Source organism: Pyrgilauda ruficollis, unplaced genomic scaffold, assembly GCF_017590135.1.
Source record: "Pyrgilauda ruficollis isolate IOZ18807 unplaced genomic scaffold, ASM1759013v1 scaffold63, whole genome shotgun sequence".
NCBI classification, from domain to species: Eukaryota; Metazoa; Chordata; class Aves; order Passeriformes; family Passeridae; genus Pyrgilauda; species Pyrgilauda ruficollis.
In genome coordinates this window covers 16,464-31,612 of record NW_024528044.1, presented here as the reverse complement: position 1 = coordinate 31,612, position 15,149 = coordinate 16,464, and the positions used below count along the sequence as shown (strand labels likewise).

Sequence of the window (15,149 nt, the reverse complement as noted above, 5' to 3'; positions counted from 1 at the left end):
TTCCACTTACTGGGTCCACCCTAAGGCTTTTTCTTTATAAGCCTTGAAATATATTGCTTCTTTTGTTCCAAGTTTCAAGATTAAAACTGTAAAGTATAAATTCTTACTAACAGAAAACCATGACCTAACATGCCTGCATCAGTTAGGACATAGATGCAGTAGAAGTATTCATAGGTCTGATGGGAGTTTCCAAATCCCAGGGGCTTAGTCTCATTTTTCTGACCAAAAAATACTTGAAATAAAACAAAAGACAATATTTTGTAGGTTGCAAGTCCCAGATCTCATTTATTTATAAAGCAATAAATATTAGAAGCACAAATAAATTGCACGGGTGTGTAAACAAACTGTACAATGACTGAAGAGTTCGGGAAGGTTTGCCAGAAGACTCCAAGAAGCATATTGTCGTCATCCTGAGTGGGAAGTAAATTGAGGGGGGAAGTGCTTAGAAGCACTTGCGGTGTACAATGGATGGACCAGCTTCATCATACTCCTGTTTGCTGATCCACATTTGCTGGAAGGTGGACAGAGAGGCTAGAATGGATCCACCAATCCAGACAGAGTACTTGCGCTCAGGAGGAGCAATGATCTAGGATAAAGAAAAGCAACAAAATCCTCATTTCTGAACAGTGAATCCATATTGTCAATGCTACACACCACTATTTCCTCAAGCAAGTAAAGAACATTTCTATAATCGCATTGATCTTCAGCAGCTCCTAAAATACATGTAATGTATTAAAAAAATGTGTAATCATATTTTCTTCTCTTCTAACACTTGCTTCTAACCAACATAATTATTCTGATTAAATGGAATTTCTGCTCATCTGCCCATCAGCTGTTGATCTCATTTTTGAGTTGCTCCCATATCCCAGTTTAATGAAGCGGACATTGTCTCCACCTTTATCCACACTTTATAACACAAAGTTCCTTACCTTGATCTTCATAGTGCTAGGAGCAAGAGCAGTGATTTCTTTCTGCATGCGATCAGCAATGCCAGGGTACATTGTTGTACCACCTGAGAGGACGTTGTTAGCATAGAGGTCCTTACGGATATCAATATCACACTTCATGATGCTGTTATAGGTAGTTTCATGGATACCAGCAGATTCCATACCTTGAGAAAAAAAAGACAGTAGGCCAGTGAATTATACAAGAGGTCTCCATGAAATGAAATACTGGCATTCTTGATCATCATTAATATGAACTTCTTTGGCCTTTTTCTTGTAAAAATGTTTCCTGATTATAAAGTGTTACAGAAAAATATTTAAAAAAACAGAATTACAAAACTAATTTAGGAAGTGAACATTATTTGTTAGAAAAGGTAAGAATCATAATGCATGTGCAAAGGCAAGAGACTCAAAATACACAGTGAGATAAAGTAGTCATGTGAGATAAACTCGTTTAGTATATGGCAATGGAAGAAGGGTATCAAGAAGAGAAAACTTGAGTACTGGTTTACGTCAGTCTCACTAAAAGCATTAGTTGAATATAGTAAAAGACAGCAAATGAAGACAATAAAATAGTTCAAGTAGAACTAAAGAAGACAATAGTAACTTCTTCAGTCTACTCAAAGTGTAGTCTATATTACTCAGAGTCATCAAGGCAAGACATAACCGTGACACAGAATAGGATATTAGTACTTGATGGTAAGAAAAAAGAAACAAGAAGCAAGTCTTTGTAGGTTGCATTCCAATTTGTTAATTTTAACAGGTGCTTCCTGAAAGGCCTGACATTGGATCCACAGTAAAAAGTCAGCTGATGAACAACTGCATGTACTACTTGGGACTTAAGTGTATAACATTTGCTGTATCCGTCAGCTGCATGCACAACCAGCAAGGCTTACCACCTCGACCATGGCAATGTTAATTACAGTGTATATAAATATACACACACCTTCACTCCATGTCCTTCCCCTCTCTGACACTTTACTTCTTCATGGAAATAGATACTGTTTCAAGTGTAAGCCCTACAAATACAGCTCTGAAGTCTATTCTTGCCATCAGTGACAGAGAATCATAAAATGTCTTGAGTTGGAAGGGACCCATAAAGATCACAGAGTCCAACTCCTCCATGATGGTATTCTAACTGTATGTTTTATCATTAAAAAAATGTGATCCTAAAACTTGATCTAAAGCTTGCAGCAAGAGCCTGGAACTCAGCTAATTACATCATTAATTAACGATGTGAGCTTGATGAGCTCACATCAAACCCATCTTACAGGAAACCAAATTATGTAAATTATTATTCATTCATGTTGGATTTTGTGCCAAATTTAGGTAAGCAGGAAGAGGAGCGGGGCACCTTCCAAATCTTCTGATTCATTCATACCTCCTACAGAAAGGAGAATTTCCTGGGAACACTTACCAATAAAGGATGGCTGGAATAAGGTTTCAGGGCAGCGGAAACGTTCGTTACCAATTGTGATCACTTGACCATCAGGCAATTCATAGCTTTTCTCCAGAGAGGAGGAAGAGGCAGCAGTGGCCATTTCATTCTCAAAGTCCAGTGCAACATAGCACAATTTCTCTTTGATGTCACGAACAATCTCACGTTCCGCTGTAGGTACAGGAGAATCAAATCAAGCTTTGGATAAGCACAGTACTAGGGAAGATGATCAGCCAAGAGAGACGTGAGGATTTTCACAGCAGAGAAAAGCTGAAGCACTGACCTGTTGTCACAAAGGAGTAGCCACGCTCCGTGAGGATCTTCATGAGGTAGTCAGTCAGATCCCTGCCAGCCAGATCCAGACGCATGATAGCATGAGGCAAGGCATACCCTTCATAAATAGGCACATTGTGGGTGACACCATCTCCAGAATCAAGAACAATACCTGGGAGAGAAATGTCACAGAGCAGTTGGGATCACCTAACGAATGCTTAGAGCCCTTACACACAGGAAGCAGCAAGTAACACAACAAAATAAAGGATTTTTCAGGTAGTATAAAGTAGCATAATTCTTTTTCAGACACAAAGATCTTTCCAATTCTTTCTGCCTTTGCTTGCATGGACATTCCTGAGAGGTGTGAATTTTCACACAGAATAGTTGTTCCATACATATTTTAAGATAATCCATAAAACCAGTCTTCCTCTGCTACTACACCGAGCAGTAAGAGTATCTGCAATAGTGACTGTCTTGGTCTGATAACGGGCACCTTCATGTCCAGTTTAAACCCTTAAACTGGTGTAACAATTTTGTATCTGCAGTATCCCCACAGGAATGTCTCATTTGCACCACAACAAGCAGTGGCACAGTCAGTTCCATGGGGCCTCTCCGAAAGCAATGCAAATTGTCTGTGGAAAGAACAACGTGGACCTATTTTGTACAGGCTTTTATGCTACTGTTATTGTTAATTGCTATAAACCAAAAAGACCTATTTTTCTGTAAATTGAATGAGTTATGGTGTGTTTTCCTATTTGGAATGGAAAGGAGGGAGAGTTCCTGAAAGGAAATGAAACAGTATCTAAACAGTGTTTATTTGTTTGTTTTACCTGTTGTACGACCAGAAGCATACAGGGACAGGACAGCCTGGATTGCCACATACATAGCAGGTACATTGAAGGTCTCAAACATTATCTGGGTCATCTTTTCACGATTAGCTTTGGGGTTCAAGGGGGCTTCTGTGAGCAAAGTAGGGTGTTCCTCAGGGGCCACACGGAGTTCATTGTAGAAAGTGTGGTGCCAGATCTTTTCCATATCATCCCAGTTGGTGATGATGCCGTGTTCAATTGGGTATTTCAAAGTAAGGATACCTCTTTTGCTCTGAGCTTCGTCACCCACATAGGAATCTTTTTGACCCATACCAACCATAACACCCTAAGAGAAGAAAACACAGAAAAGCATTATTTGAGGAAGACAACATCACAGAGCCCAAACAACTACATCACAGACAACTGGCCAGAAGCTGAGTCAGGAGAGGTTTAGGCTGGATATTAGAAAAAGGTTCTTCACTCCGAGGGTGATTTGGCACTGAACAGGCTCCCCAGGGAAGTGGTCACAGCACCAACCTTGACAGGGTTCAAAAAGAATTTGGACAACTGCCTCAGGCATATGGTGTAACTCCCAGAGCTGTCCCATGCAAGGACTTTGATGATCCTTGTTGGTCCCTTCCAAGCCAGGATATTCTACGATTCTGCAATTCTAACTATCTTATTTTCAAGAAAGGTACAAGCAGTCACACCCCTGAAAGGCTGTTCAGGAAAATAAATTTAACATTACTAAAATATTAAGTCAACAAAATCTGAGGTGTTCTCATAAAATATTTTTCTCCTTCCATTAATGGATTTTTCCCCTTTTGTAAAACACCTCTTATATTAATATTCTTTTTTTCTTATTTGTTTCTTTCTGATTTCCAAAAATTTGACTGAAAATAAACTGCACAATATTATGAGCAGGAAAAGGAGTTTGTAAACAGGACAATACAGAGGGAAATCAGCATTCTACCGATCAAAGATACTTCATATTACTATGCAACATTAGCAGTAATTTATCTAGGATTAAAAAAAAATACAAATCGTAAATGTTTTCATTAAAAACCCATTTTCTATGGAGTGTCCTGCCTCGGTCCTGCCTCTGAATTTACCTGGTGCCTTGGGCGACCGACAATGGACGGGAAAACGGCCCTGGGAGCATCGTCCCCGGCAAAGCCCGCCTTGACCAGCCCCGAGCCATTGTCGCACACCAGTGCGGTGGTTTCCTCGTCGTCACACATCTTCGGAAGGAAGCACGAACCTGGAAAACAGCACGGCGGCACGCTCAGAGCCCCGCGGGCAGCCCTTCCGCGCCATCCCGGCGGGCACGGCCGGACGGCTGCGGCGGGAGCGGGAAATTCGAGTCGTCCCGGGAGGATGCTCGAGGCTCGTGGGCAGGGCTCTAAACGGGATCCATCAGCCGCTTTCTTCTCCGCGCTTTAAAAGCCGCCCCAGCTTGCAAGACGCTCAATTAGGGCGTCATTGGCGGATCCCTCTGGCCGCAGATCTCAAAGGGAGGGAAAGCTTTTTAAACCGCAGGGATCTGTCCTGCCCAGAGCGCCTCGGGGCGAAGCGGCCGATGCTACGCGGGGGCGGACGGGCGGGCGGTGTCCCCGGCAGCAGCAGCGCTCCGCCGGGAGCTGCACGGCCCGAGCTCCGGGCGACCGGCGTCCGCCGCCCGGTGGTGCCTTCCGTCCATCCTTCCCGTGTATTAGCTCCCTCCCATGTATTCCATCCCGTGCCGTCCCGTCCCGTCCCACCCAAAGCGTCCCGTCCCGCCCCTCGGGGCTGCGGGTGCTGCCGCGCTACTCACCAGACCAGCACCGGCGGCGGGGCGGGCAGCGGAGGAGACCCTGGCTGCTGGCTCGGCGGAGACGCCCCGATTTATACCCCCCGAGGGGCAGCGTCGCCCGGGGCCGCGGCGGGCCGGGGCAGCCACCTTGTCCTTATTTGGTCGGCTCCGCGCCACTGAGCGGCCGCGCAGCCATGAATGGAGCCGGGCCAGCCCCGGCGCGGCGCGGCCGCCCGGCCCATGTAAGGCAGGCGCGGGGCAGCGCGGCCCCGGCCGCCGCATGGCCAAATAGGGAACCCAGCGCAGCCCCCGGGGGTCAGCGCCGCCGGGCAGGGGCTGCGCTGGGGCCGGGAAGGGGCCGCCGCGCCCGCAGCCCCGCTCGGCCCCCGCGGTCAGCGGCCGCCGGTGCCCGGCCAGGTGCGGCGCCTCAAACTCGTGATGCTCGGGCTAGGCGGAGGGTGCGAGGGAAGCCGCGCGGGTGTTCTCTCCCCCGGCTTTTCATTTTTCCGCCGAAAAGAAAAGGCCAGTCGAGCTTCTGTTTAATCGAGTGATGAGATTACTTCGGTGCCAACAACTGAGGCTCCTCTCTGCACGGGGGTGGCATCTGCTCTCTATGTCGCCTTAGGAAGGAGCGGTACACACTCAATTTCTTTTAAACTTTGATGATCACATGCTGCAAAAATCACCCTTTTCTCTGCTTTTGGCTGACATCTATGGTGCAAAATGGAATGTATTCACTTATGTTAAGATGCATACACTTAAACTCCTCATATTTGCTCTTTTAATGCACACCAGATCATTTATATGTAATATGTCTAGGGCAGAGGACGAGATATGGAAATAGCTTGGACAAAACCCAGCTATGGTATTAATGTAATGTGACAGTTGTTTTCCTGCTCAGTTGTTGAAACATCCACATTGATAATTTGTTCCAGCGGTGAAACCTAGAAAATCCATGTGTCTTCAGGACTTTTTTTTTTTTGTTTGTTAAAAATAGAAAGACTGGAGAGGCATCCCTTGAGTGGGTTTGGCCTGGTATGTGAAAGCAGAGATTGTCAACTCATGTCCCAGAGAAACTCATTATAATGTGGAGTACAGTGTCCTCCAGGAGCTCATCTTGTAAAATGCCCCATGTCCGCCTGTGAAACAATGCTAGGACGGAGTGAATTGAGGTTTGGGACAGGAGGGAATGGTGAGATTCAAAGTCAAGAGAGGATCACCCAAGTGGATCAGCTGTTAAACACAGGTCCAGTTTATGAGATGCCATACAAAGGCTGGCAGACATCACATGGGTGTATACATCTTAAATTATGTGGAAGGAAAGAGCTTGTGAATGCTACACAACCTGCAGTCTGGGGGCTTTGAGAAGTGTTCACAGAAGAGCAATCTGCACGGTGGTTTAACTCTGACAAAGCACATAACAACTGGAAGTCATTATTTGTTTCTAAACGATATCCAAAGGGGGCATCAGAGACCCTCAGACTTTGATTTCTTCTGAAATCAGAGATTGTGGAATCAGTTTCCTTTTTTCTAGCACAATTAATGAGGTGGTTAGCTCCACCCCAACCCATGTATCTTGGGTTTGTGCCAAATTATGAGCACAGCTCTGAAAGAGATGTAGCAGCAAACTTCTTGGATAAGCTCCTGCTTTTCTTTAAATGTTGTGAGGAAAGAGAACCTGTTCCAGGTGAGACACCATTTTTGTACAGAGTTGTGTATGTACATTTAATACATCAGTATATATAAATATGTATGCCCATATATATTTTACATAAGCATGTATTTATCTGTGTGTGTATGTATTTATTTATATATTGCTTTTTTGTTTTTCTTAGCAACCTAAGAAAGGCTGTGTAGGACTGTGAAGTGCAGTGACCTCAAAAGGTCAAAGCAGCAAAACACTGTGATTCAATGCCTCTGCTCTGGACAAGCTTTAGCTCTGTTTGCTTTGTCTTGATGGAAAATCAACCAAAATCAATACTGGTGGGATAAGGATCCCAAGCAAGTATATGTTTATCTAAATTGATCAGGGCCACGTAACAGACACTTGGAAATACTTTGGTGGTAGCGATGCCTGTTTATACAAGAATTCATACAGATGCAGGGATTTCTAAGCACATACACCCTGGCACACAGCATCCTTTCAAAGAAAAAAACCACCATATGTTGCTTTCAGTTTTAAAAAGTCAGCATATTTTACCCCATGGTAAGTTGCCATATATAGTTTAAATCTGCTTCTTTTTTTTTTTTTTTTTTTTTTTTCCCTCGGACATCTTTTCTACAGAAACCATATAATGTGAGGGATTGACCAGCTTTGCCAGCACTAGAGATTAGTTTACAGTGTTATCTCAGCTGTTGCTTGGTTCAGAGGTGTTGCAGTATTTACATAGAAGTCCAATGCTGATAGCTGCATTGAATTCCTCCCCAATCAGACCCTCTCTGACACATCCTACATTCCCTCTGGCTAGAGAGAGACAGACTCTGCTGCAACTGTGACAGAGCCAGCTCTCACTGAAAAATCTATGGAACAGTTTGTATTTTCTTGTTTACTGCCTAACTAAATTTTTGCTGTCTCTACTATCTCCTCAAGTTTTACATTTCTAATCCAGCAGGACTCACAGTTAGGATCCCGGTGCTCTTGGGAACTCATCAGTCCACACACCAACACACTCCCATATATTGCAAGGTCAAATGAAAAGGGCACCACACAACGTACATAATTCCAAAATATCATTTCCTTTCTTGTAGCCACTTGAAAATTGCCCAGCTAAAGTTATTCCTTAGGCCGAAATAATTCTGCTTTCTGCAATAAAGTGTCATCACAGACTCAAGTAAACCAGAGAAGCAAAAACCTGCTTGAGGTATGTTATGCAATGTCATCTGCAGGAATAACACTCTAGCTCTGACTGACCAGGGCCCCCACATGCTGTGAACATTTCTCATGACTTAGCTGTTGGGAGTGACCCCAGGGACAAGGGAAACACAGGCTGTACAGGGTGTTGGAGAGCAGACAGATCTGCAGTGGACGTGATCTGCATGTCCCTAGAACAGCCTGAAAACACAGAAGCATGAAGCCTCAGTGTGTTATTAATGATTATTAATAGGAGCGCAAAATTATATATATGTATGTCTGTATATATATAGAGAGATATATATATAGGAGACACATGCATATAGGCAATACTGGATGTGTTGTTCAACCAACAAGACACTGTTGTGGCTGCAGCCAAAATCAGAACATGAGTCCTTACCACTCATGGTCAAAAATCACATTGTGATCTTTTGATGCCTAGAAATCCTCACAACTGCATGGTAAAAAAAGTGAACCTCTGCATGGTAAAAAATCACATTGTGATCTTGTGATGCCTAGAAATCCTCACAAATGCTATTCATCTTTTGACCAAAAAAAAAAAAAATACAAACACTTAAAAATATAGCCATGATTCTTTAAAAGCTTTAAAGCATAGAACACTTATTACAACAGACTTCAGATTATTTACAGTATTTAGCAATGCATTCAGAAATTCAGCCTTTCAGTTTATGATTTTTTTCCTGTAAATTTCCCAATAAAAGCAATAAATTTTTCAAAATATACCAAACAATTTTATATACAGTACATCCTGACCTATCAGATTCTACAGCAACTTCTCACTTAAAATCACTTTTTTCTAAATCCAATGGATGTTGACATATAAAATCTGTCCTAGCACAGAGCCAAATGTTACCTCTCTTAAGCCTCAGGCCAGTGTAGTCTTTGAAAAAAACTTAACATTTTAAAGAATAAGAAGAAAATGCCATTCTGACAGGTTTTCTTTTGTCTCTTTTGTCTCACAACAGCTGTTTGGAGCTATATGGTCTTTAGAAATATAAGCAGCATTGCAGCAGAGTCTTGTTGATGGGCAGAAGTCCTGATGAGATAAGAATGCCAAACATGCAATATATGATGAAAATCACTGTCATGAAGGAGTCACTGTCACGAAGGAGCCATGTGTTGTTATCAATGTCTGTGCAGTTATGAATCTCCCTGTGTATGCAGACATACCAAGAGAAGCCAGAGAAGACAGTTCTGCAGTCACCACAAATTCCCTATGAAACTGGTGAAGTCTTGAACCTTCCAAATGAGAAATCTTTCTCCTAGAAGAGTTACCCAGTTTAATAATTACATTGTCTGGTAAACTTTTCCAGAGAATTTACTGGGTGTTCACCTCTCTTAGTTATGTCTCATCCACCCTACTAGCCCATGTTTCATGCTTTATATATTCCTTGTCTCCTTAGCATTTAAACCCTTGGCATAATTGCAGGCTCTTATCATCTCCCTGCGAGTCTCTCTCACTCACTCACGTGCTGCTGCACTTCTATAATTAACCTAAAGCATCTTAAGTGTGCGCTGAAAGGGTAAAATCATGAGGTGGGCACTGGGAGTCAGACGTGCAGCTAAAACTTCTTGTTCTGAAGCTGACAGGTTTAGGCACGGGGCAGCATGAGTGGCAGTCAAAGGAGTTTGTTTTTCTAAGTCTCTCACTCTCCAGGAGTATTGTTTGCCACATGTCAGTTCCAAAGAAAGGATGAGATTCTTACACCCATTCTGCACCTCTGCTATGAGGAAAAGCTGAGAGAATTGGGAGTGTTCAGCCTGGAAAAAGGAAGGCTTTGGCGTGACCTAATTGTGGCCTTCCAGTACCTGCAAGTAGCCTACAAGAAAAATGGAGAGGGACTTCTTACAACGGCCTGGAGTGACAGGACAGGGGGGAATGGCTTCACATTGAAAGAGAGTAGATTTGTATTAGGCATTAGGAAGAAATTATTTTAATTTCAAACTAAAGGACCTTGAATCTACCAGCTGCTGCAAAGTAAGGTGAAAGTATCCAGATTGTTTCTCAGCTGCCTTTCAGTTTTCCAGAATCAGAGGCAGATGTCTCATGATTACAACAAAACCAGCAATTTAACAGTCTATTATAGTTGCATTCTCACTAAAGAATTACCCTTTAATAGAGGAAACCATCAAATACTTGCTTTTCTCTTAACCTTTCTGCATGCATTTGCTTATGCTGTGTGTGAAAGCACACATTTCTTAATCTGCATAGGCTAAGGAGAGAAGGAAATGACGCTTTAGAGCTGAGAAGCTAAGCTTCAGCATGATGAAGCCACCCTGGAAATTGGCAGTTTCTGTAAGAATTGAATCCTGCTCCCGAAGACCAGTTCTGCCATAGAATAAGAAGCACTCCATTGCTCTCAGATATGAGTACATAAGATTTTCTGAATCTGTGGTCTGTGCAGAGAGTTTGCTTTGCCACAATTCATAGATATATCTTTCTGAAGAAATGTTGTGTTACAAGACCCATGGATTCTGCTGATGATATAAGGAAAACAAATATATTTGATGAGTCTTAAAAAATTGCAATGCTTCCCACATACAATTTTGCAAAGCTTTGAGATGATTTTGATAAAAACATCTCAGTTATTAACAGAGGGTTTAGCTGCACTGTGTTACATGGAGTTGAAGTAAGTGGATTCAGGTGTAGAACCAGATGATGCAGAGACTGGCTTGGAAATTTCTTTAAAAATTCTTTATCTTGCTAAAAAAACCAAAGCTCCAACAAAATACATTTACCCCAGAAGTTTGCTACTCCATTTTTCAAAGAATGGTCTCAAGTCAGCTCATTTTACTTTCTTACAATTTAAAAAAATCCACAAAGCCACAGATTTACTTCATAGAGGAACACTATCCAAATTATGAAGAAAAACATTTATTTGATGGGAACTATTTTTTCCCAAATTTTGTTTCTAAGTATGTTGATATTTTTGTCCCCCAGACAAATTCAGTAGAAAAATTATTTTTGTCTCACTGTTTTCAAAAGATGAAAAATTATCTCAAATGTAACAGTTTATTAAGCAAAGCTAAAACTCTAATAACCAAAAAAAAAAAAAAGAAAGAAAATTCTCTGGAATCTTGGTGACCATCAGATTCCCTTGAAAATTGAGCAATTATCAATTAAGCAACTGGCTACAAGATTGAAGAAGCTTCCACAAGGTTACCTTATAAAGAGAGTTTATGTAATAAAAAAAATTCTTATAAGAGTAAGTTCATATATTGTGATTGCGTATCATGTTACAAATGCAAATTGTATCCAACTTGATAGTAAGAGAGATAGAGAGACTGGGAGACAGAGAAAGCATAATTCAAAAATCTACACTCACCAGGGAAGGAATCGTTATGTAATGTGGGTTTCTTTTCCTGAATTTTCAGGAACCACAAATTTTGCTTTCATAGGGAACCTATAATATGGCTACCTTTTTTGTGCAGGTTTGGCTTAGGCTTTTTACCAGATTTTATCAAACAATCGTTACTTGCATAGTGTGTTTTATAAAGAACACACAAATATTTACACAATCAGTATCTTACAATGAGCTGTCTTCAGTAATGCAATCTTAACTCCAATCCAGAATTTCCATAATATATTCAGTACAACTAATAAGAATCCCTAGCAGACTGACATTTTTCATTTTAACAATAAAATATATGTGCAACATTTTAACAGTACTGACAGACTTTTAACATCTCAGAGAGCATATTTTAAGTTACTCCTATTAAGTACCTACAGGTTAAAAAACCAATACCACAACAAAAAATCAGAGTGAAATCAGAATAGCAAACCCATATTTTAAACCATTATAGAATGCTTGGTGATGGGAACAATCTCAGTGGACTAAAAGGGGATTACGTCGAGGGTTTAATAACTTTCTAAATAGTGGGAAATATTTTCTACCAGTCCTTATTTTGTCACTTACTTATTCAAAGTCCTAACTACAGAAAAAATATAAGTGAGGGTATTGGTTCCACCTGCAATATGTGAGAATTTGTTTCTGAACAAATTCTCCTTTTTCTTGCTAAAAAGCCCTGTTTTATGCAAGACTAAGCATTGCCAAGGTGTCATTAACATGATAGAAAGTGGAGACTTTCTGAGTTAATTGTAGAACAGAATACTGGATTTCCAAGGTATTGGAATACTTTATTTGAGGTACTGTCTTCCTTAACATAGGAAGTTATGTTACTGGCTCATCAAACTTAATAATTATTTATGCTTGCTACAAAGGTGTCTAAAATTCAAATTTCATTTAGCATTTTGTATAAAGTTGTCCAGTTTGTACTGCAGGTAGGAGTCGTAGACAGCAGCAATAGAATTTTTCATTTAAAATACTGTTAAGGCATAGCTAAAATTTCTATTGATTGTCATTCATCCAGTAAAGAATTGACAAACAGGAACTATTCTAAGCTTGGGAGCAATGATCCGCTGCAGGTGCGGGTTTGACTCCTTGCAAAATCCTGGAAAACTTCTGGGAAAAAAGAGTCAAAATTGAAAGGTTAAATGCATATTCAAGGAGCAGGTAATGTATCTAAAATCTCAGTAATTCAAGATCAGAGAAAGTACCAGATGGAAATCAGTAAAATCTCACTGGAAAAAGTTCATCATTTAAGTCAGCTGGGGAAAATGTTGCTGAAAACACAGTTTTAATAGGTTGCCTTAAGCATAGTAGATGTTCAGGGGAAAAAAAAGAAAGGTCAATTCAATGGTACATAAAGCAATTATTTCCCCATAAAATATTTTCGAAAATAATACACATAGTACAACCAAAGGCAGTGACCACAAGGAAAATCTAAATGTTTTCCTACTTTGCAAAATGGTATCTAAACTACCAGGCCACGAGGTTGCCCTCAGAGGAATGGCTCTCATGAGAAGCAGCTGTTTCCCAGTGCCAAAATGTCTTGTCTTGGATTATGTTGTCTTCACGGCATAGCTTGACATGAAGAAAATTTCTAATATATCATACTGCATTTCAAAATGAGATAAAATGGCCTTAACAAAGGATTCAGCAAAAACTAGTAAAAAAGAGCAGTTACTTGCTGAGGGTTCCAAGCCATCTCACATATTGCAGGTGGAACCAACACACCTACGCCAATTCTCTAGACTCCTGCTGAGTGAGAGGCAACTAAGAATTAGGTATGCAGCACCTCCAACCTTCCTTACATTTAGCACTCTACACATATTTTTTTGAAAATAACAATTAAAATCTATGATGCTTTCAAAAATGATACCATTTCTTTTTAAAGCTAAAGGTCTTAAATACAGAATCTCTACTGAAATGCAAATTTTGTTAAAGCTTTTGGAAACTGAAAAGAAATACTTTGTCTTCTGTAAGACTCATCTGCATTGCTGCGTCCTTTCTTCTGTCATTCATGGTCAAGCTGATTCCCACGAGGACCCTATGATAACTCAGATGGAAGCTCTCTAAATGGCTGCTGTGAGAATTAAACCATTGCATGCAGAATGCAGGTTCTAAGTACTCCAGTCCAAGAAAAATGGGAATAAACTCCGGAAATTCTCAAACATGATATGTTTGAGAGCAAATCTTTAGAAGAAAGCTTAAGGAGTTCATAAAAACTGCACCAAAATTCTTACTAACTCTCACTGAATTTATTGGCTTTGGAATAAGCCCAAGAAGAATTGTCTAGGGTATATTGCTTTCCTATCAATTTAAGAAGGACATAACAACTATTTATAGTTAAATAGAAGGCATTAGGATAAAGAAATATTTGTTTGATAGAAATATAACTAGCGTATTTACTCTGGCCATTAATTATGAAACATTGTGTACCCTACAAAACTGTTAATTTAGGTTGTCACCTTGAAAGGATACTGGAAGAGTTCAAACCACAGCAGAAACTGCACTATTCCTATTGAACTAAGCAACTGACAGATTATTGTGCTGAGTCAATTTCCATAATACCAGGAAGAAAATGCATTTCCATACAAGCTACAAGCACAAAATAAATTCAAGATTACATAAATAATAGGATGAATATTGAAAATATCGTGTCTAAATATACTCTGAAAATTTCAGCTGGCCTGGAAGCATATACACTAAGAAGCATATAAACTAAATGAGGTCTCAAAGCCTGAACATTAAGAGAAAAATATAGAGTATGGCTAGCTAACAACCTGCCTCTGTCCTAGAGTCAGTAGTTTTCTGGATCTTCAGAGGTCTTCCAGTTTGATATAACTAAGATGTTCATGCTTCTTAGTGAATTTTCCACTCCCAAAAATCCTGTGAGTCTTCTATGCATAAAGCAATGAGGTACAGGTTAAATGGGTTACTGATAAATAGGAAATTGTTGATCAACCCAAAAAAGAAAAAAATTTTCTAAGTACCACTCCAATGTTTTAAGCATCAGTCCTACAGTCCTCAAATTTTCTAAATATCGCCATTCCTTTGAGTGTTTTGGGGAATGCAGTTTTACAGATGACTTTGACATTATGACATAGTTGTCAACATGAAGAAACTCCTTTACTCAGCCATATTTTCCAAGCTGATCTTCTTGAAAGCCCTAGAAAGTACTGCTGGTTTCAGCAATTATACCCACCTGAAGCCAAAGAGCAGTAAGATTCTGCGTTCAATTATTATTAAAAAGGAAACTAAATACTGGAGGCCTTACCTTTAGAAAAATTATCTCTACATTATTCAAATGAAAAAAAAAAAAAAACTTGAGCACAGGAACACAAGAAGTTTGAAAATCACAGCTTAACATATCTTCTTGGTTTACCTCCTGGTTCTAGAACTGTTGGGAGAATGTAGTTGGATATAAAAATGTCACTGCTACCAAAACAATTAGTATGATATAATGAGAGATTAATTACTTAGCATGGAAAAAAACTTGTGAGATAGGTGAACTCTAAAAGGAAAACTGAAGAAATTATCCTAGAAATTTGAGTTAGGGAAAAGAATGTTACAAAAGGTAAATGCTGTGGGATCCAAGTGGCATGCAAGGACCGAAGGGGCTGCACAAGACAATCCACTGGGGTGCGGGAGGAAAACATTCATTGTACCATTAATAG

At 40.4% G+C, this 15,149-nt stretch overlaps 1 protein-coding gene and 1 long non-coding RNA gene across 2 annotated transcripts; one reads left to right on the top strand and one right to left on the bottom strand.

Moving 5' to 3' along the window:
* Nucleotides 1–261: 261 nt before the first annotated feature.
* Nucleotides 262–5,402, bottom strand: LOC121362526 (actin, alpha cardiac muscle 1). Its single transcript, XM_041484098.1, has 7 exons — nt 5,278–5,402; nt 4,577–4,725; nt 3,486–3,810; nt 2,666–2,827; nt 2,362–2,553; nt 930–1,111; nt 262–586 (listed from the first exon to the last, which is right to left on the bottom strand). The coding sequence occupies exons 2-7, from the start codon at nt 4,703–4,705 to the stop codon at nt 443–445; spliced, it is 1,134 nt and encodes a 377-aa protein (XP_041340032.1). The 5' UTR covers nt 4,706–4,725; nt 5,278–5,402; the 3' UTR covers nt 262–442.
* Nucleotides 5,403–6,869: 1,467 nt separating this feature from the next.
* LOC121362525 lies at nt 6,870–9,215 on the top strand. The gene is made up of 2 exons (XR_005956520.1): nt 6,870–6,943; nt 9,094–9,215. It is a non-coding gene; the product is annotated as an uncharacterized LOC121362525 (long non-coding RNA).
* The last annotated feature ends 5,934 nt before the right edge of the window (nt 9,216–15,149 follow it).